The 22,689-nt window shown below is 42.9% G+C and overlaps 1 protein-coding gene across 1 annotated transcript in view; it reads right to left on the bottom strand.

The window, feature by feature from the left end:
- The window catches only part of LOC137368734 (FERM and PDZ domain-containing protein 1), a 118,221-nt gene that overhangs the window by 5,798 nt on the left and 89,734 nt on the right, over positions 1-22,689 (bottom strand). Inside the window, exons 13-14 of the mRNA XM_068028920.1 lie at positions 18,550-18,694; positions 13,397-14,251 (exon numbers count right to left, since the gene is read on the bottom strand). Of these exons, the coding sequence (XP_067885021.1) occupies positions 13,397-14,251; positions 18,550-18,694 (1,000 nt within the window). The remainder of the gene's footprint in view (positions 1-13,396; positions 14,252-18,549; positions 18,695-22,689) is intronic.

Here is a 22,689-nt window from a genome sequence, read left to right as displayed (position 1 = left end):
CTTAGTTCTACCTATGTCGGCGGTTCCTACAGGGACCAAGACAACAGGATCCTCCTCCTGCCACTCCATGTTCTTTTCCAGCAGCGAGAAGGTGTCCCAAACCCTAGCACCAGGCAGGCTATACAACCTTCGGAACTCCCGGTCTCAGCTGCAGAGAACAGTATATATTCTCTGACTATACTATCCCCTACGACTACCACATTTCTTTTTACTCCTCCCACTTGAATGGCCTCCTGCACCATGGTCACTTTGCCCATCCACCTTGCAGTCCTTGTTCTCATCTACACAGGCAGCAAGTACTTCATATCTGTTGGACAAAGATATTGGCTGAAGCTCCTCCATCGCTACATCTTGGATGCCTATACCTGTCTAACTCACAATCACACCCTCCTGTCCCTGAACATTGACCAACTCTAAAGTTCTACTTAACTGCCTCCCAGACAAAGTGTCCAGGTAACTCTTCCCCTCCCTGATGCCCTGCAATGTCTTCAGCTCAGACTCCAGCCCAACAACTCTGAGCCAAAGCTCCTTGAACTGTAGACATTTAACACAGATGTGGTTTTCTGGGACTGGCATGTTCTCCACAAACTCCCATATGCTGCAGTTACAGCGCACTATCTGCTCTGCCATGTCTATCTGAACTTTATTTATTTAATTAGTTAAAATTATTGTTCAATAAATTATTTTAGTTCTTGACTAATAATTCATTTATCTAGTTTATTAATTTAATGAAGTAATAGCAAGAAAAAAAATTCTCAGCTCTGAATTTGACATAGCTCTCTAGCTTACAATTCTATAGTACTCAGATTGAGTACAGTTCCATGGGCAATCATATTGGATACAGATCTATGGGTTCACACATTGTTTCATGATTAGTCACTTTGGGTATAGTTCCATGGCTGATCACATTGGATACCTGACCACAGGTATTTATACTGGGGACAGTTCCTTGGGTGTGTGAATACAGTTCTATAGGTATTCACATTGGGTACAGTTGCATGGGTATTTTCATTAGGTACAGTTCCGTGGGTAATTACATTACGTACAATCCCATGGCTACACACAACAATTATAGTTCCATGGATAGACACATTGAGTAGAGTCCAATGAGCACTCATAATAGGTACAATTTCCTAGAACCTAAATTATGTGCAGTTCCATAGCTACTCATGTTGACTACCGTTCCTTGGGTGAGTGAATACAGATCCATGCCTGTCCATGCCTGGGTAATATAAGAACATATGAACATAAGAAATAGGAGCAGGAGTAGGCCATTCAACCCCTCAAGCCTGCCCCACCATTCAATAAGATCATGGGTGATCTGCCCCAGACCTCAACTCCTCTTTCATGCCAGCTCCTCATAGCTCTCAACTCCCCGATATTTCAAAAATCTATCTACCTCCTCTTTAAATGCGTTCAGTGATCTAGGCTCTACAACTCTCTGGGGCAGAGAATTTCATACATTCACTCTGAGAGAAGAAATTCCTTCGCATCTCCGTTTTCAATGGGTGTCCCCTTATTCTGTAACTATGTCCCCTAGCTCGAGATTCTCCCTCTAGTGGAAACATCTTCTCAACTTCTACCCTGTCAACCCCATCAAAATCTTGTACGAATCAATAAGATCACCCCTCATCCTTCTAAACTCTAATGAATAAAGGTCTAACCTGTTTAGTCGTTCTTGATAAGTCAACCCCTTCATCCCAGGAATCAACCTAGTGAATCTCTTTTGAACTGCCTCCAACGCCAGTATATCCTTTCTTAAATACAGGGACCAAAACTATACACAGTACTCCAGGTGCGGCCTCATCAACACCCTGTACAGTTGTAACAAGACTTCCCTATTTTTAAACTCCAACCCCATAGCAATAAAGGCAAAAATTCCATTTGCCTTCTTAATTACTTGCTGCACCTGCATGCTAACTTTTTGTGATTCATGCTCAAGAACATGCAGATCCCTCTGTGCTGTACTTTTTTGAAGTCTCTCTCCACTTAAATAATAGTCTGTCTTTTGATTCTTCCTACCAAAGTGCATGACTTCACACTTTCCCACATTAAACTCCATCTGCCAAGTTTTTGCCCACTCACTCAACCTATCTATATCCCCTTGCAGATTCCTTATGTCTTCATCACAACTTGCCCTCCCACCTATTTTTGTATCATCAGCAAATTTGGATATATTACACTCTGCCCCCTTCTCCAAGTCATTAATATCCAAAGTAAATAATTGAGGCCCCAGGACTTGATCCTTGTGGCACTCCACTAGTTACATCTTTCCAACCTGAAAAAGACCCATTAATCCAGACTCTCTATCTTCCATGTATTAACCAATCCTCAATCCGTGCTAATACATTACCCCCAATACTGTGAGCTCCTATCTTGTGCAATAATCTTTTATGTGGTACCTTATCGAATGCCTTCTGGAAATCTAAATACACTACATCTACCGGTCCCCCTTTATCAACTCTGCTTGTATTATCCTCAAAGAACTCTAGCAAATTTATCAAACATGATTTCCCTTTCACAAAACCATGTTGACTCTGTTTGATTGCGTTAAGCTTTTCTAAATATCCTGCTATTTCTTCCTTAATAATGTACTCTAGCATTTTCCCAATGACCGATGTTAGGCTGACTGGCCTATAGTTTCCTGATTTTTGTCTCCCTCCCTTCTTGAACAGGGGCGTCACATTAGCAGTTTTCCAATCCACTAGGACCCTCCCAGAATTCAGTGAGTTCTGGAATATTTTGACCAATGCCTCCACTATCTCTGCAGCCACTTCCTTTAAAACCTTTGGATGTTGGCCATCAGGTCCTGGTGACTTGTCTGCCTTTAGTCCCATAGTTTGTCAAATACTTTGTCCCTCGTGATTGAGACTGTTACAAGATCTTTCCTCCCATTAGCTCCTTGCTTATCTGATATCTTTGGGATGTTTATGGTGTCCTCCACCATGAAGACTGATGAAAAATATTGGTTTAAATTATCTGCCATTTCCCTGTTCCCCATTATCAATTCTCCAGCCAAGGGTCCCCTGCTCACTTTAGCTACTTTCTTTCTTTTTATGTACCCGAAGAAGCTCTTGCTGTTTGTTTTTATATTTCATGGCAATTTACTTTCATAATCAATTTTCTCCCTCTTTATTAGCTTTATAGTCATCCGCTGTTGGTTCCTAAAAAATTCCCAATCTTCCGACCTACCACTAGTTTTTGCCACATTGTATGCCTTAGTTTTTGATTGGATACTCTCCTTGACCACCTTTGTTAACTACGGATAGTTCATCCTCCTCATCGAGTCCTTCTTTTTGACCGGGATAAATTTTTGCTGAGCGTTAAGAAATATCTGGTTAAATGTCTGCCACTGCTCATCCACTGACCTTCCCCTTAGTCTATCTTCCAAGCCCACTTTAAACAACTCTTTCTTCATACCTCTGTAATTGGCCTTGTTTAAGTTGAGGACATTCTGCCATGTTGTGATCACTACCCTCTCGAGGATCCTTAACTACGATATCTCTTATTAATCCTACCTCATTACACATTACTGGATCCAAAATAGCCTGTTCCCGGGTAGGTTCTGCAATGTATTGCTCGAAGTAACAATCCCTGATGCACTCTACAAATTTGTCTTCCATGTTACCTCTGTCAATCTGATTTGTCCAGTCAATATGCAAATTAAAATCACCCATGACAATTGTAGCGCCCTTCTTATTTCCCGATTTATACTTTGTCCAACAGTGAGACAACTCTTCGGAGGCCTATAGACGACTCCCACCCGTGACTTCTTCCCCTTGCTATTCCTTATTTCCAACCAAACTGATTCCACATCATGGGTAGTCATACAGATGTAATTCCATGGCCATTCACACATAGTTACATTTCCATGTGTTGTCAAGTTGGAGCAAAGAAATAAATCAGACAGAGATCAATATTTGTGATGTATGGAACAATAGAGTGTAATCATTGAGGAGAGTCAGATGGACAAAAGGTATTTCGGGGGAGATCAGGAGAGATATAGGCAAAAGAGCGATCAGCTCATAGAAGGGAAAGAGACTGAGTACACAAAGGGAGAAAGAGATTTAGTTAGGGGAAAGTTTGCACATATACCTCAATGGGAAGAGAGCAGGAGTGGTTCAAAGACCAATTAGGAGAGAGATGTGGGAAAGAGAAACTGAAACAGGTCAGTGACAGAATGAGGTAACACAAAGAAGAGGCAAAGGATTCACTGTAGGGTAGGCAGTGGCGTAGTGGTATTATCACTGGACTAGGAACCCAGAGACCCAGGGTATTGCTCTGGGGACATGGGTTCGAATCCCACCACAGCAGAAGGTGGAATTTGAATTTAATTAATAAATCTGGAATTGAAAGCTAGTCTAATGATGCCCATGAAACCATTGTCGATTGTTGTAAAAACGCATCTGGTTCACTAATGTCCTTTAGGGAAGGAAATCTGCTGTCCTTACCTGGTCTGGCCTACATGTGACTCCAGACCCACAGCAATGTGGTTAACTCTTACATGCCCTCTGAAATGGCCTAGCAAGGCACTCAGTTGTACCCTAACCACTACGAAGTCAACAAAAAGGAATGAAACCATCCGGCATTGACCTAGGCACCGGAAACGATAACGGCAAACCCAGCCCTGTCGACCCTGCAAAGTCCTCCTTACTAACATCTGGGGGCTTGTGCCAAAGTTGGGAGAGCTGTCCCACAGACTAGTCAAGCAACAGCCTGACATAGTCATTCTCACAGAATCATACCTGACAGACAATGTCCCAGACACTACCATCACCATCCCCGGGTATGTCCTGTCCCACCGGCAGGACAGACCCAGCAGAGGTGGCGGCACAGTGGTATACTGTAGGGAGGGAGTTGCCCTGGGAGTCCTCAACATCAACTCCAGAACCCATGAAGTCTCATGGCATCAGGTCAAACATGGACAAGGTAACCTCCTACTGATTACCACCTACCGCCCTCCCTCAGCTGATGAGTCAGTACTCCTCCATGTTGAACACCACGGAGAAAGCACTGAGGGTGGCAAGGGCACAAAACGAACTCTGGGTGGGGGAATTCAATGTCCATCACCAAGAGTGGCTCGGTAGCACCATTACTGACCGAGCTGGCCAAGTCCTAAAGGACATAGCTGCTAGACTGGGTCTGCAGCAGGTGGTGAGGGAACCAACACGAGGGAAAAACATACTTGACCTCATCCTCACCAATCTGCCTGCCGCAGATGCTTCTGTCCATGACAGTATTGGTAGGAGTGACCACCGCACAGTCCTTGTGGAGACGAAGTCCCGCCTTCACATTGAGGATACCGTCCATCATGTTGTGTGGCACTATCACCGTGCTAAATGGGATAGATTTCGAACAGATCTGGCAATGCAAAACTGGGCATCCATGAGGCGCTGTGGGCCATCAGCAGCAGCAGAATTGTACTCAACCACAATCTGTAACCTCATGGCCCGGCATATCCCTCACTCTACCATTACCATCAAGCCAGGAGACCAACCCTGGTTCAATGAAGAGTGCAGGAGGGCATGCCAGGAGCAGCACCAGGCATACCTCAAAATGAGGTGTCAACCTGGTGAAGCTACAACACAGGACTATCTGCATGCCAAACTGCGTAAGCAGCATGCGATAGACAGAGCTAAATGATCCCATAACCAACGGATCAGATCTAAGCTCTGCAGTCCTGCCACATCCAGCCGTGAATGGTGGTGAACAATTAAACAACTAACTGGAGGAGGTGGCACCACAAATATCCCCATCCTCAATGATGGGGGAGCCCAGCACATCAGTGTGAAAAATAAGGCTGAAGCATTTGCAACAATCTTCAGCCAGAAGTGCCAAGTTGATGATCCATCTCGGCCCCCTCCTGAAGTCCCCAGCATCACAGATGCCAGACTTCAGCCAATTCGATTCACTCCGCGTGATATCAAGAAACAACTGAAGGCACTGGATACTGCAAAGGCTGTGGGCCCTGACAATATTCCGGCAATAGTACTGAAGACCTGTGCTCCAGAACTTGCCGCGCCCCTAGCCAAGCTGTTCCAGTACAGCTACAACACTGGCATCTACCCTGCAATGTGGAAAACTGCCCAGGTATGTCCTGTACACAAAAAGCAGGACAAGTCCAACCCGGCCAATTACCGCCCCATCAGCCTACTCTCAATCATCAGTAAAGTGATGGAAGGTGTCATCAACAGTGCCATCAAGCGGCACTTGTTTAGCAATAACCTGCTCAGTGATGCTCAGTTTGGGTTCCGCCAGGGCCACTCAGCTCCTGACCTCATTACAGCCTTGGTTCAAACATGGACAAAAGAGCTGAACTCAAGAGATGAGGTGAGAGTGACTGCCCTTGACATCAGGCAGCATTTGACCGAGTATGGAATCAAGGAGCCCTAGCAAAACTGAGGTCAATGGGAATCAGGGGGAAAACCCTCCGCTGGCTGGAGTCATACCTAGTGCAAAGGAAGATGGTTGTGGTTGTTGGAGGTCAATCATCTGAGCTCCAGGACATCACTGCAGGAGTTCCTCAGGGTAGTGTCCTAGGCCCAACCATCTTCAGCTGCTTCATCAATGACCTACCATCAATCATAAGGTCAGAAGTGGGGATGTTCGCTGGTGATTGCAATGTTCAGCACCATTCGTGACTCCTCAGATACTGAAGCAGTCCATTTAGAAATGCAGCAAGACCTGGACAATATCCAGGCTTGGGCTGATAAGTGGCAGGTAACATTCGTGCCACACAAGTGCCGGGCAATGACCATCTCCTACAAGAGAGAATCTAACCATCTTCCCTTGACATTCAACGGCATTACCATCGCTGAATCCCCCACTTTCAACATCCTAGGGGCTACCATTGACCAGAAACTAAACTGGTGTAGCCATATAAATACCGTGGCTACATGAGCAGGTCAGAGGCTAAGAATCCTGAGGTGAGTAACTCACCTCCTGACTCCCCAAAGCCTGTCCACCATCTACAAGGCACAAGTCAGGAGTGTGATGGAATACTCTGCCCTTGCCTGGATGAGTGCAGCTCCAACAACACTCAAGCTCGACACGATCCAGGACAAAGCAGCCCGCTTGATTGGCACCCCATCTACAAACATTCATTCCCTCCACCACCGACGCACAGTGGCAGCAGTGTGTACCATCTACAAGATGCACTGCAGCAATGCAACAAGGCTCCTTAGACAGCACCTTCCAAACCCGCGACCTCTACCAACCAGAAGGACAAGGGCAGCAAATGCATGGGAACACCACCACCTGCAAGTTCCCCTCCAAGTCACACACCATCCTGACTTGGAACTATATCGCTGTTCCTTCACTGTCGCTGGGTCAAAATCCTGGAACTCCCTTCCTAACAGCACTGTGGGTTGACCTACCCCACATGGACTGCAGCGGTTCAAGAAGGCAGCTCACCACCGCCTTCTCAAGGGCAATTAGCAATGGGCAATAAATGCTGGCCTAGCCAGCAACGCCCACATCCCTGAATCAATTTTTTAAAAAACTGTGGAAAAACACCATGGAAGAGTTCATAGCAAATTATAACCCCTGTTCCCATTACTTTTGCAATGATCTCAAGTTCAGAGGGAGAAACAAAGCTGGAAATGGAAGGCAGGAACTTAATAAGTGAGTATGGAGAACAGAGAAAATAAAGGCTAGAAAATAGACAACAAAGGAGTTGTTCAGTGATTACTTCAATGCAAGGAGTCTAGTGAATAAGGTAGATGAGCTGAGGGCATAGACAGACATTTGGAAGTATGATGTCAAAGCTACTGTTATTACTGAAACATGGCTAAAAGAAGGGCAGGAATGGCAGCTCAATATTCCTGGTTACAGGGTTTTCAGACGGCATAGAGAGGGTGAAAAAAGGAGAGGTTTTGCAATATTGGTTACAGAAAGAATCACAGATGTGAGGAGGGATGATGTGCTAGAAGGATCATTAAATTAGGCCATATGAGTTGAACTGAGGAACAAAACTGCTGGGTATATAATATAGACTCCCAGACAGTCAGAGGGAGATAGAAGAGCAAATATGTAGGCAAATTGCTGAGAAGTGCAGAATCAAAAACTACTCTAATATTAACTGGGATAACATCAGTGCAAAAGGTATAGAGGGCACAGAAGTCTTAAAATGCATTCAGGAGAGCTTCTTTTGCCAGTCTGTAGCAAACCCAACAAGAGAATCATAGAATGGTTACAGCACAGAAGGAGGCCATTTGGCTGGATGAACCTGTGCCAACTCTCTGCAAAGGCAATTTAGCTGGTCCCACTCACCGGCCTTTCCCCATAGCCCTGCAAATTTTTTCACTTCAGGTGCTTATCCAATTCTCTTTTGAAAGCCATAATTGAATCTGGTTCCAACACCCTTTCAGGCAGTGCATTCCAGATTGAAGCCACTCGCTGCATAAAAAATGTTTTTCCTCATGTTGCCTTTCGTTCTCTTGCCATCACCTTAAATCTATGTCCTCTGTTCCTCGACCCTTCTGCCAATGGGAACAGATTCTCTCTATCTACTCTGTCTGGACCTCTTTTGATTTTGAACTATCAAATCTCCTCTCAACCTTCTTTTCTCTAATAACAACATCCCCCGCTTCTCCAATCTATCCATGTAACTCGTCCCTGGGACCATTCTCATAAATCTTTTCTGCACCCTCTCTAAGCCTTCACATCCTTCTTAAAATGCAATGCCCAGAATTGAACACAATACTCCAGTTGAGGCTGAACCAATGTTTTATAAAGGTTCATCATAGCTGCATAGGTGGAAGGGCATTTTGATGGTAGTGATCATAATTCAGTGTAGTTATGGAAAAGAAGAAAGATAGACCAAGAGTAAATGTTTTAAATTGGAGAAAGGCCAATTTTACTAAGTTGAGAAGTGATTTGGCATAAGTGGACTGGAACAGCTACTTGAAGGTAAATTAGTGTCAGATCAGTGGGAGGTATTCAAGCAGGAGATAAAGAGGGTTCATAACAAATATGTTCCCAGAATAAAAAGGGTTGGACTCCAAAATCTAGACACCCTCCCTGGAAGTCAAAGGGCAAACAAAGGAGAATAAGGTAAAAAACGGAAGCTTATATCAGATGCCAAAAGCTCAATACTGTAGAAAGGTCACAGGAGTACAGAAAATTAAAAAGGAAATAAGGAATGCAAAGAGAGGGCATGCAAACATATAGAATCACAGAATGGCTACAGCACAGAAGGTGGACATTCAGCCTGTTGTGATCGTGCCAGCTCTCTACAAGAGCAACTCAACTAGTCCCACTCTCCTGCCTTTTCCCCATAACACTGCAATTTTTTTCTCTTCAATAATTATCCAATTCCCTTTTGACAGCCTCGATTGAATCTCCTTCACAACACTCTCAGGCAGCGCATTCCAGATCCTAATTACTCGCTGTGGAAAAAGGTTTTTCCTCATGTCGCCTTTGCTTCTTTTGCCAATTACCTTAAGTTGGTGTCCTCTGGTTCTGGATCCTTCTGCCAAAGGGAACAGTTTCTCCCTATCTACTCTGTCCAGACCCCTCATGATTTTGAACACCTCTGTCAAATCTCCTCTTAATTTTCTCTTCTCCAAGGAGAACAGCCCTAGCTTCTCCAACCTATCCATGCAACTGAAGTTCCTCATCCCTGGAACCATTCTTATGAATCTTTTCTGCATCCTCTCTAAAGCCTTCACGTTCTTCCTAAAGAGTGGTGCCCAGAATTAGACACAGTACTCCATTTGAGGCTGAGACAGTGTTTTATACAGATTCATTATAACTTCCTTGGTTTTGTACTCTATGCCTCTATTTATAAAGCCCATGATCCCAATGCTTTTTTAACTACAATCTCAACCTGCCCTGCCCCCTTTAATGATTTGTGCACATATGACCCCAGATCGCTCTGCTCCTGCACCCTCTTTAATTTTTTACCCTGTATTTTATATTGCCTCTCCTCATCCTTCCTACCAAATGAGTCTCTGTATTAAATTTCATCTGCCGCTTGTCCGCCCATTCCACCAGCCTGTCTATGTCCTCTTGAAGTTTATCACTATCCTCCTCATAGTTCACAATACTTTCAAGTTTTGTGTCTTCTTCGAATTTTGAAATTGTGCCCTGTACACCCAAGTCTATGTCATTAATATATATCAAGAAAAGCAGTGGCCCTAACACCAGCCCCTGGGGAACCCACTATATACCTTCCTCCAGTGCGAAAAACAACCGTTTTCCACTACTCTCTGTTTCATGTCACACAGCCAACTTCATAACCATGCTGTTACTGTCCCTTTTATTCTATGGGCTTTAACTTTGCTGACAAGCATCTTACGTGGAACTTAATCAAATGTCTTTTGCAAGTCAATGTACACGACATCAAGCACATTACCCTCATCAACCCTCTCTGTTACCTCATCAAAAAACTCAAGCAAATTAGTTAAACATGACTTCCCCTTAACAAATTTGTGCTGGCTTTCCTTAATTAATCCACATTTGTCCAAGTGACTGTAATTTTGTCCCAGATTATCATTTCTGGGAGCTTTCCCACCACTGAGATTAAAATGTAGTTGGTGGAAGTATCCTTACACCCTTTTTTGAACAAAGGTGTAACATTTGCAATTCTTCAGTCCTCTGGCACTACCCCTGAAGAGGATTGGAAGATTATGGCCAGTGCCTCTCTAATTTCCACCGTAACTTCCCTCAGTGCCCTTGGATGCATCTCATCCAGTCCTGGTGACTTATCAACTTTAATTACAGCCAGCCTTTCTAATACCTCCTCTTTGTCAATTTTAGGCCATCCAGAGTCACAACTACCTCCTCTTTCACTATGACTTGGGCAGCATCTTCTTCCTTGTTAAAGACAGATGCAAAGTATTCATTTAATACCTTAGCCATGCCCTCTGCCTCCATGCGTAAATCCCCTTTTTGTTCCCTAAATGGCCTCACTCCTCCTTTTACCATCCTTTTACTATTTATATGCCTATAGATGACTTTTGGATACCTTTTTATGTTAGCTGCCATTCTTTTCTCATTATCTGTCTTTGTTTTTCTTTTTTCACTTCTCCTTTGAACTTTCTATATTTAGCCTGATTCTCAATTGTATTATCCACCTGACATATGTCATATGCACCCTTTTTCTGCACCCTTATATCGTCAAGTCAAATCAAGGAAAGCCCAAGGATGTTTTAGAAATACATAAAGAGCGAAGAGGACAAAGGAAGGAGTGGGGCGATTAGAGACCAAAAAAGATAACTTGTGTGTGGAGGCAGAAGATGTGGACATGGTCCTTAATGAATACTTTGCATCTGCCTTCACAAAAGAGGGGAACAATGCAGACATTGTAGTTAAAGAGGAGGAGTGCGAAATATTGGATGGTATAAATATAGAGAAAGAGGCTGGAACACTCTATTTTGGCTGGTACCGATGTGATGGGCCAAATGGCCCCCTTCTGTGTTGTAGACTTGCTACGCTTCCATGAATAAATCTTCAGTGAATGATCCATGGGTTTATGGTGAATGGGCAACTAGAGAACTAAGTGAAGTAGGTGGTGGGTCAATGGTCGTGATTTTAACCCACCTCGTCCAGCACGAATGGTGCAAGAGAGAGGCAGGCCGAGTTAACTAACTAAGGCCTCCTTGCCGATCACCCGTTCCTGCCCACTGGTCCTGATATCAGTCCTGCCAGTTTTGGGAAGGAGACTGTTTACGTTATGTCACAGACTTGTATTATTTTTTCTCCTCGGATTAAAACTGTGTGTGTGCCTTTAAGACTGCTAAAAAAAAATGCACTTTTAAAGGAGGAGAACATTCTGGAGATACAGTATACCACAGCTGCATTTTTGGTTACCCTGAACAACAGCAGGTCACATGGTATGATGTGTCCATTTTGACTGTGTGTGGAATGGGCAGAAACTGGTTCGAACCAGTTGGTTCTGAGACACTTGCCAGCGAGGAACTGAGGAGAAAAGGAGCTGTTTTATTCTTTCTCAAGGAAAATTCTACAAAGCTACATTCTAAGTTAATTCCCTGAGTAAGGAAGAAAAGCTATTCTTTTTCAACAAATTATTTGTATTGCTGTGCTCATCATTGAAAGAACTGTTTAATGCTACTGCAGCCAAACTGTTTGCCTAACAAGAACAGAGTATTTTCATCAATTCCAGATAGAGAACTTTGATTATCTTCACCTTAGAAGACCTCATTCACCAGGAACATAAAATGAAAAGACTTTCTCATTTTAATTTATTCTTTACAGACAGCTAATCTTAAAACTATCTTTTTAAAAAACAATTAATTGTTATTTTTGAATGTATGTGCATGAATGTGGGAGTTAGATTAAATTGAGAAGTTATAAGGTCTTTAGACATAGGTTTATCTTAATAGTGTTTAAGATTTAGTTTTTTTAAATAAATAGTTAATTGGTTGTTGTCTAAAGGTACCTGGTTTGGTCTGTTTCATTCTGGAGATACTAATGTTTAATTTGGCTGTTTCTCAGATTTCGGTAAAATTAATAAATATGCTGCGACCTGTGGAGTGACGGGACTGAATTAACAGTGCGTTGCTCCTGCCGCGGTCATAACAATTATTTGACTGAGGCCTGGGCCTGACACCAAGATCCCTGTGGGAAGTTCCTTCTTACCCACACCCCCGCCTGTGTCAAACACACTCCTAGTAAAAATCAAGGCCAAGATTCATTATCTCAATGTTCGTTATCCGATTTCACAACTTGCAATAGTGAATTTTGAACTTAACAGATCTATAGAGTACATGTGCAGTGCCAAGGGTTAACCTTGGCTCAGTAGCAGCATTACTACTGCTGTGTCAGAAGGTCATGGGTTGAAGCCCCACTCAAGAGAGTTAAGCACATAATTGACTCCAGTTATAGCTTCACAATAAGCCATCTTTTGATTTAAAGATTTCTCAGTTACCAGTTATAAATTTGGATTTAATTTTTTTCAGTTGAATATAATTTTCTTGTTTTACATGATCTGTTTATTCCTTTTGAATTCAAGTGACTTTACCAGGGACTATTGGTGCTAGATTAGAATGTTAGCAATTCTCAGACAAGATTCATTTTTTGAGTTTCACTCTTTTTCCAACATTGTGAGTAAATTGATTTCACATCACCCAAGATATAGGTTTTAACTAGGAGGACTTATATAATTTCAGCTGCGCATGTTTAATTCAGATCCTTCAATTCACCCAAACACGGTACATGTCCCTCAGTAGTATCATCACCAGTCACTACTTAAAGGGGAGTTAGTAACATTTAAAGTGAATTAAAAATAGACATAAAATATGTTGTAGTTAATCATAACTCATAATTTTTTAAAAATGTTTAAATATATTTGCTGTTTCAAATCACTTTGCCCTGTCGAGTAAGTGAAGGTAACAGGCAGAATGGATAACTGGTTGTCAGCAGTCAAACCCACCTGTTCCAGTTCCATTGAATTTGACGCCAACTGGACATTCAATCTCAGTAAATTTTTCTGCTGCATCAAAAAATTCATCCTCAGAACTGCTGTCCCGAAAGCCAGGGGGAGGGTCCAGAATAGGGATAGTTAGAATCTTACTGGATAGATCCTCATCAGCTGCTGCTTCCTCTGGAACAGGAATGGGCGGTAACTCAGTGAGCAAGCCAAGACCTGTTGAATTCCAAGACCCATTCCCTTGTGCACTGCTCCCACTGACATATTTGGGGCACTGGCCGCAACTTTCCATGGTGTAAGAGTTCCCGCTTTGGCTAAGGTCAGGTGAAGAACAAGTCACCCGTTCCTTTATATCACTGATACAGTATTCAGAGAGGGGCTGGATGGAGGTCTGAGACTCTGCTGAAGACTGATGAAAGCTGGCATTAGATTCCACCATACAGTGCTTCTTTATAACTGGCTCACTTTCACTCGCTCCAGTGACAGAATCTTTGTCATCCTCTTCAGAAGTCTCACCGTGCGATTGTGGACATGATGTGCTGCTCATTGAAGTCTCTGTTTGCAGTTCTTCCATTGAGTCGGCAGAACAACTTCTTTCACAAGTGACTCCTCCCTGACTTGTTGTTTCATCGTTCAGGTCAGATACATCCCCTGTACTACAACTGGTCTCTTCCTGGACATCCTCCCTTAAGCAGTCACTGTCTGTAGCCTCGCTTTCAGTGTTCTCAATATCTTCATCTTCTTCAGTCAGAGGCTGTATGAATCCATTTCTCAGTTTGTGGAGCTCTATAGACATGTCCATCGATGAGTCAATGTCTGACGATGATTCAGAATCACTCAATCCTCGGGACTCATCACCTGTACAATGGGAAGTTACATCTCATGTCAGAGGAGGGCACCAGATAAAAGTTCGTTAAAGACTGTTCTGTATCAGAAATACTTATAGACATATATAAATTGCAATGATTGTGATTAATTTTTGCACCCTTTCTGTCTATTTTATATATCTTGGTTGAAAATTTTTGTTTAGATGAGTGGTGATTAGGAAGACAAATGGCATGTTGGCCTTTATTGCACAGGGATTGGAGTACAGGAATAAAGAAGTCTTGCTAGAATTCTACAGGGTTTTGGCGAGACCACATCTGCAGTTCTGTGTGCAATTTTGGTCGCCACGTTTAAGAAAGGATATACTTGCATTGGAGGCATTGCAACGAAGGTTCACTAAATTGGTCACTGGGATGAGGGGGTTGTCCTATGACGAGAGGCTGAGTAAATTAGGCCTATATTCTCTGGAATCTAGAAGAATGAGAGGTGATCTCATTGAACCAAAAAAGATTCTGAAGGAGATGGATAGGGTAGACACTGAGAGATTGTTTCCACTGGTCGAAGTATCTAAAACATGGAGGCACAGTCTCAGGATAAGGGGCCGATCATTTTGGACTGAGATAAGGAGAAATTACTTCCGTCAAAGGGTTATGAATCTTTGGAATTCTCTACCCCAGAGGGATGTGGATGCTCCATCGTTGAGTATATTTAAGGCTGAGATAGACTGATTTTTGGTCTCTCCAGGAATCAAGGGATATGACGAGCAGGTGTGAAAGTGGAGTTGAATTCTAAGATCAGCCTTGATCATACTGAATGGCAGAGCAGGCTTGTTGGGTCATATGGTCTACTCCTGCTCCTAGTTCTTGTGTTCTTGTGATTTTTGAAGGAGAAGTGTTACTCTCTGGATGAAGTTTGTCTGAGGAATTACCCCAAGGTGCAGCCTTTAACTGGGAGAGCTTCAATAATTATGTCATGTCAACTGTGCATGTTAAATCAGCTCCTTCATGCCACTCAAATTCAGTGCCTGACCCAGGCAGGTCCATCATGCACTGTTTAAAGGAAAATTAGTAACTTTTAAAGTAAATAAAAATAGACACAAAAAAAAGTTAGAGGCTCATCCTAATTCTTGATAAATGTTTGATTTTTGAAAGGTGATTGTGAGATTCCTTCCATATGCTTTCTAGACTGATCCTATATTCCCTAGGGACATGCATCATGAAATGTATGTCCTTACAATCTGGAACATTGTCACATCTTATCGACAATTAGCATTCACTTAATTGGCACTAAATGCAGGGTGAGCAATGTTATTGGAAAATATTTGCCATGTCAGAACAATAAGTGGCTCAACTCTGTCAGACTTGCTTCATCTTGCTGCTGCTGGTATCACTCTGAGTTGGCTACATGTTCAAATTGACCTGAGTTTATTTTCTATCATAACTTCACTGCAAATAGTCACTTTCTGAAAATGATACCAAGGAAACACAATATTGCAAATGTTCTGCAGATCTGATTTGTCTAATGAAAAGATTGCCATGGGAATGGAAGGTATCCATATTGGCATTGTGTTCTCAGTGGTTTAGATCACTGCTGTACTTTGGTTACAGTACTTACAGGAGTTAAATGGTCTGTTCACCCTGATTTCTAATAATCTAGTAAGTATTCGTTAAGAGTCTGACAGAAGTGTTGCCCTAACACTCCTCCAATCTTCGACTTTGTGCCTTTTACTGAATGTGTGGATCAGAAAATGTACACTTAAACTGAAGACTTAACTATCGAGGTGCAGAATTTACAAACCGACCCTTTCTGCCCAGGAAACGGATTGGTTCTAAAGCAAATAGAAAGAGTACAACAGTGAATACTGGAAATCTATAATAAAAATAGAAAATGCTGGAAATACACAACAGTTCTGTCTGTATCTGAAAAGAGAAAAGACAGGCTAGTAATATTTAGACGGCAATGAGGTTCTGATGAACCTCCGCGGTAGAACTCTGAGTCAGAGGGTCATGGGTCCAAGTCCCACTTCAGAAACTTGAGTCTAGGCTGGCAATTCAGTGCAGTACTGAGGGATTGCTGTACTGTTCGAGGTGCCGTCTTTTGGATGAGATATTAGACTGATGCCCCATCTGCCTTCACAAGTGGAAGTAAAGGATCCCCTAGCTCAGTGTTGTCCAATAGAAATAGCTGACTAGTCACAGGTCTGGCTAAGGTAACACTGGTTTAGCCATATGCACTAACTTTAATAAAAAAATCTCTTCCATACAATGCAAGTAAATGTACTTCACATATATTTATTTATGTAACAACCATCGACCACCATTCAGTAACGAAGGAAGTAAAACACTCACAACTGTGCAAAAATATTAGCAAGTTTGCTTTTCATCTTACTGTTTTACCAACAAACATACAAAAAGATTGAAGTTCACATGCATAAGCCGTGCAAATAAGCTACTGAAATCACATGCCCAACGACAGTGTCTATTAGTATCTTTTTATTTAGTAATCAGAATTGCAGTTAGCTACATCTGGATTCCCAATTAGCCACATATGGCTGTTGGCTACCAAATTGGGCAACAGCAGTCTGAAAGTACCGGAAGAAATGCAAAGAATATTCCTGGGCATTAATTATCCCTCAACCCATATAGTTTAAAAAAGAGATTATCTGTTCACTTCCTCATTGCTATTTCTGGGAAAATGTATGCAAATTAGCTACCACATTTCCTACATTATAGTGACTACACTTCAAAAGTACTTCATTGGCTGTAAAGCAATTTGGGATGTCCTGAGGTTATGCAAAGCTCAATATAAATGCAGGTACTTTATTTGTACATTAGGTGGTGTTCACTGATAGCCTGTTATAGTGCTTCTCCCACACCCCCTCTCTCAAAGGCCCATCCAAATGATCATTCGATGTGCATGAGGCCAAATAGTGATTATTAGGATGTTATTTGGACATGGAAGGCATCATAGCAAAGCCTAATTTTGTCCTTGGCCAATGTCGATATGTACATACATTCATTGGGAGGGGGAGGGGTGCGGGGAGGAACCTTGGCCAATTATTTTCCACTCCCTAAACAGAAATTATTGGACTCAATTTCAATGCCTCTACTTCTACATCAGCTAGGATGAGCAATGCCACGCACCTCAGGTTCACTCTTGAGACATTCCTCTGGTATTCTAAGAGGTGACCTGTGCATCTCAGGCCCCCTGACCAGCCAGGCACCAAATTCTTGGTTTCCTCCAATTTTCATCCCTTGGCTGCTGAACGATATCAGGTGTCCTCCAGTACCCAACCCCTCACATTAACAAGGCTAAACAGTGAGTAGAGGCAGGTTATCCCACCATGGGTGGCATCACAACCAAGTCCACTCCATTACCCAGTTGATGATCTCACACATATGTGATTTCAATGAACAGCAGGCATTCTGGCTAAAACAAAAATACCTTCCCAATTACCAAGAAGCCCAAGTCTCTGCCTGACTGAGAACAACTAACACAGCACAGATCCAGAATGGAACACGAAGCCTTGTGGTCTATATGGGTTGTGCTGTAATGAAAGGTGCCTTCATTAGGCCACTATGGGAGTTGAGGGCATCAATCCTAATGCAGTTTGCTTTATATTTTATTTTCCATCTTGCAACAATTATTTTTTGGAATGTAAAATTAATCACTGTCAGCAGTTTCATGCCACTAATACTATTGAAGAGAGAACTTGAAGTTATATAGCAACTTTCACATCCTCAGGACCTCACAGCCAATTGATTGTTTTGAAGTGTATCACTGTTGAAATGTAGGAAAATGCAGAAACCAAAATTATGCACAGCAAGCTCCCACAAGCAGCAATGAGATAAATGAGCAGTTCATCTGGTTTAGTTGAAGGATAGATGTTGGACAAGATACCAGGAGAAACCCTTGCTCTTCAAATAGTGCCATGGGATTTCTAAAACTGCTCAAAAAGGACTTCAGCTTAACATCTCATCTGAAAGACGGCACCTCAGATAGGAGAGCAGTCCCTCATTACTGCACTAAGGTGCCAGCTTAGATATGTGTTCAAGTGGGACTTGACCCCGCACTTTCACAAAGATGAAAGAGCTACCATTTAGCCAAGGCTAAGCAAGATTGCTCAGGGATGCGGTCATCTTCTGCATACATTGAGAACATCCCTGTCCAATTTTCAGTGCCAAAAAATACCGTAAGAAGAACAGTTCTGACTGGGGACAGTGACAATGGAAACAAAATTCACCTTTGGAAGTTTACTTTCTTGGGCAAAAAGAATGGCAAGAATAAAGCTGGAATTACAGTTTAAAAATAAATAATAACCTAAGTATTACCTTCTTCACTTGTAAGCTGCTGACTTTGATAATTGCCAGGCCAGGTGAATATAGAGTCTGTGGAGTTCACATACAGCCTGTGATACCCAGCGATCAAACACACGAGGTCTTTGGCATGGTGAGATTCCAGTAACAATGCCAGGGACTGTAAATAGAAGCATACAGTCAGTAGTTTGTTATGAAAGTGCTTCACTTTTAATATTTTTTGGAGGACTCATGGTTGAAGATAGTGGAGATGGATTCATTTGGGACTTTGTTTTTTTTTAAAAAAGGTCACTGGAAGGACTTGAGCTTTCTGTTTAAATACATTTACTGGGTGTCACATGTCTTAAGTTAAATAAACAACAGAAGCCTTGGTGAGTAGGGTGAATTGTTTACAGATAAGTGACATGTCAAGATTTATGGTGGTCAAGAGTTGCTTTTATTTTGAAATATTGTTTTGAGTCAGTTGGGTTTGTAGCCTGCTGAGATAAGCATGCAGCTCATCTTTTCTCCATCTCTCTGAGAAACCCTGCAAAATCCAGTGTGTGATAGCTGAACCGCCCGATGCTGCATTTCTCCTGGAAAGCCTGCCAGACTAATCCTCGATGTCACCTGAAGAGAACTGCTCCAAAAAGATCCCAGCGACAACCGTCTACGCGTATTTGAGATGCCAGAATAAAGGGAAAACTGATATCATTCCATATCTTCTCCTTTTCCTTCAAGAATTAACAAGTATTTGGCCAAATAATTTTTTTGTCTTTTTTATAAAAGATCTCTGCAGAGAAAACTTTTCCCCGTTGGGCCCAATTTTCTGCACAGGGTAAAGTGCTGTGTGTTAGCTGGGGAGGAATCTCACGGTTTTCATTTAAAAGGCTGTGTATTGGATTCTGAATTACCTAACCAGGATTTTCTCCCTGTGTGTAAAAAGCTGAGATATAAATACAAATAAAAAGCTTGTTAAACACTTTTTGACTGATTGTCAGTGAATCTTGTTGGAAGTCTTGACTATAGATGTCAGCCGTGGCTCTGTGGTTCTGAGTCAGAAGGTTTATGGGCTTGAATCCCACTGCTTTACAGTTTGAGTGATCTTGCTATGTGCAAATTTGCTTCTACATTTCCTAACATTAAACCAATGATTTTTACATTTCAAAAGTACTTCATTTATTGTGAAGCACTTTGGGATGTTGTGAAATGTGCTTTATAGATACAAGCACTTTCCTTTAGAAACAGTTCACATTTTTCTCAGGGAAAAATCAGTTAGAAGATATTCTCAACTATTCATAATAAAAGCAAAATACTGCGGATGCTGGAAATCTGAAACAAAAACAAGAAATGCTGGAATCACTCAGCAGGTCTGGCAGCATCTGTGGAAAGAGAAGCAGAGTTAACGTTTCGGGTCAGTGACCCTTCTTCGGAACTGACAAATATTAGAAAAGTCACAGATTATAAGCAAGTGAGGTGGGGGTGGGGCAAGAGATAACAAAGGAGAAGGTGCAGATTGGACCAGGCCACATAGCTGACCAAAAGGTCACGGAGCAAAGGCAAACAATATGTTAATGGTGTGTTGAAAGACAAAGCATTAGTACAGATTAGGTGTAAATACACTGATTATTGAACAGCAGCAAGTGCAAACCTGAAAAAAACCTGAAAAAAACAGTGGGTAAGCAAACTGAACAAACTAAGATGAAATGAAATAAATGCAAAAAAAAAGGATTGTAAAAAATGTAAAAAAGAATGTAAAAAAAAGAAAAAAAGGAAGAAAAACTAACTAAAAATGAAAGTAAAATGGGGGGCTGTCATGCTCTGAAATTATTGAACTCAATGTTCAGTCCGGCAGGCTGAAGTGTGCCTAATCGGTAGATGAGATGCTGTTCCTCGAGCTTGCGTTGATGTTCACTGGAACACTGCAGCAATCCCAGGACAGAGATGTGAGCATGAGAGCAGGGGGGAGTGTTGAAATGGCAAGCAACCGGAAGCTCAGGGTCCTGCTTGCGGACTGAGCGGAGATGTTCCGCAAAGCGGTCACCCAGTCTGCGCTTGGTCTCCCCAATGTAGAGGAGACCACACTGTGAGCAGCGAATACAGTATACTACATTGAAAGAAGTACAAGTAAATCGCTGCTTCACCTGAAAGGAATGTTTGGGGCCTGGGATAGTGAGGAGAGAGGAGGTAAATGGGCAGGTATTACACCTCCTGCGATTGCAGGGGAAGGTGCCCTGGGACGGGGACGAGGTGGTGGGGGTAATGGAGGAGTGGACCAGGGTGTCGCGGAGGGAACGATCCCTTCGGAATGCTGACAGGGGAAGGGAGGGGAAGATGCGACTGGTAGTGGCATCACGCTGGAGGTGGCGAAAATGGCGGAGGATGATCCTTTGGATATGGAGGCTGGTGGGATGAAAAGTGAGGACAAGGAGAACTCTGTCACGGTTCTGGGAGGGAGGGGAAGGGGTGAGGGTAGAGGTGCGGGGAATGGGTCGGACACGGTTGAGGGCCCTGTCAACCACAGTGGGGGGAAATTCTCGGTTGAGGAAAAAGGTCATATCAGAAGCACCGTCTCAACTATTCACCCTGCTGTTAATTTGTGAATAGAAGGGAAGCTACAAATCTCAGTGAAAGACTGTTAACTTCAGCATAGCTACTCAGTTCATCCTCTCAGGGCGACCCTCAAAATATCCTCCAACGTCAAACCATACATTCTCATCTCAGTCCACAGAGCTCCATAGCGTTAAGGGCAGAGTGGGGGTGAAGGGGAGGGGGAGGAATTCATGGAAAGTGTACAAGATAACTTTCTTGGTCTGTATTTTTTCAGCTCAATAAGGAAGGAAGCCGTGTTAGAGCCAGTACTGGTGAATGAAATGGGTCAAATGGAGCAAGTTTCAGTGGGGGAGCATTTGGTGAACAGTGATCAAAATATCATTCAATTTTGAGTAGATATAGGAAAGGACAAGAAACAAATAAAAGTGAAAATGGTCAACTGGAGGGGGGATAATTTCAGTGAATTGAAAAGGGATCTAGCAGAGGTAGATTGGAATCAAAGATTGACATTTTTAAAAATGACCAATAGGAGGCCTTCAAAGAGGAGATAGTTTGGGTACAGACTAGATACATTCCCATGAGTGGGAAAGGAAGGGCACCCAAAGCTAGAGCTCCCTGGATGGCTAAAGACTTTGGCTGCAAAATTTGGCTCCGTCGTACCTGTATTTTTGGCCTTACAGGTGCTGTTTTGATTGTAAAATGGCATCCGCACTGTGTGCACACAGTTCCGCCATGAACATGTGTTCAACAGCAGAAAGCAAGCGTAATTTAAAGGAATCGTCAATGATTTTCAGGTTAGTTTTCTATTGGCTCTGTCTGAGTTTGTAGAAGTGCTGTGATTTTTTTTTTACTGCTATTTAAAGTTGTTGAAGTCAACAAGGGGTGGTGTTGCACATGGTGAAGGCTTTGATCTGACTTCAAGGGTTCTGTTCAGATCACTTGTTCCCAGTCATGGGTGCTGTAGTTACCATCCCCCTTGGCCTGCAGCATGACAGGGAGAATTAGCAGAGGTGACACAGAGGAGGACAAGCTGTTCACAGAGGGAGGGGGAGGGGGAGAACAGCTCTCAGCAGGGGGCCTTATCCACCCAGGGTCATCAGGGAGCATTTCTTTTACCTCAACCTCACAGAGGAACAGGGTGTGCGACTTCTCTGTTTTATGAAAGAGCTGCTCACAGAAATCTGCCGCCTTTTGCAGGCAGACCAGCAGCCTCAGAGCAGGGCAAGGACGGCGCTGCCAGTGGCTGTGAAGGTAACTGTAGCCATGACTTCTTCGCTTTGGGATCCTTCCAGGCTGAAGCAGGTGACATCTCTCATATCTCCCAGTTTGCCATCCATTGTTGTATAAAAGAAGTCACTGGCACCCTTTATGCCAGGAGAAGGAAGTAGATAGCATTCTCTCTGGCCAAAGAGAAGCAGGCAGGGCACGCACATGGCTTCAGCAGGATGGCAGGCTTCTCCGTGATGCAGGATGCCATCAACTGCACACACATGACGTTGCAGGTGCCGCATCTAAATTCAGAGATGTACCGCAACCGCAAAGTGTTCCACTCCCTGAATGTGCAGTTGGTGTGCGACCATGCTCTGCTCATCATGCAGTGAATGCCCAGTATCCTGGCAGCAG

Source organism: Heterodontus francisci, chromosome 4 (assembly GCF_036365525.1).
Source record: "Heterodontus francisci isolate sHetFra1 chromosome 4, sHetFra1.hap1, whole genome shotgun sequence".
NCBI classification, from domain to species: domain Eukaryota; kingdom Metazoa; phylum Chordata; class Chondrichthyes; order Heterodontiformes; family Heterodontidae; genus Heterodontus; species Heterodontus francisci.
The sequence above is the reverse complement of the archived record's forward strand: the minus strand, read 5'-3'. Positions and strand labels throughout refer to the sequence as shown.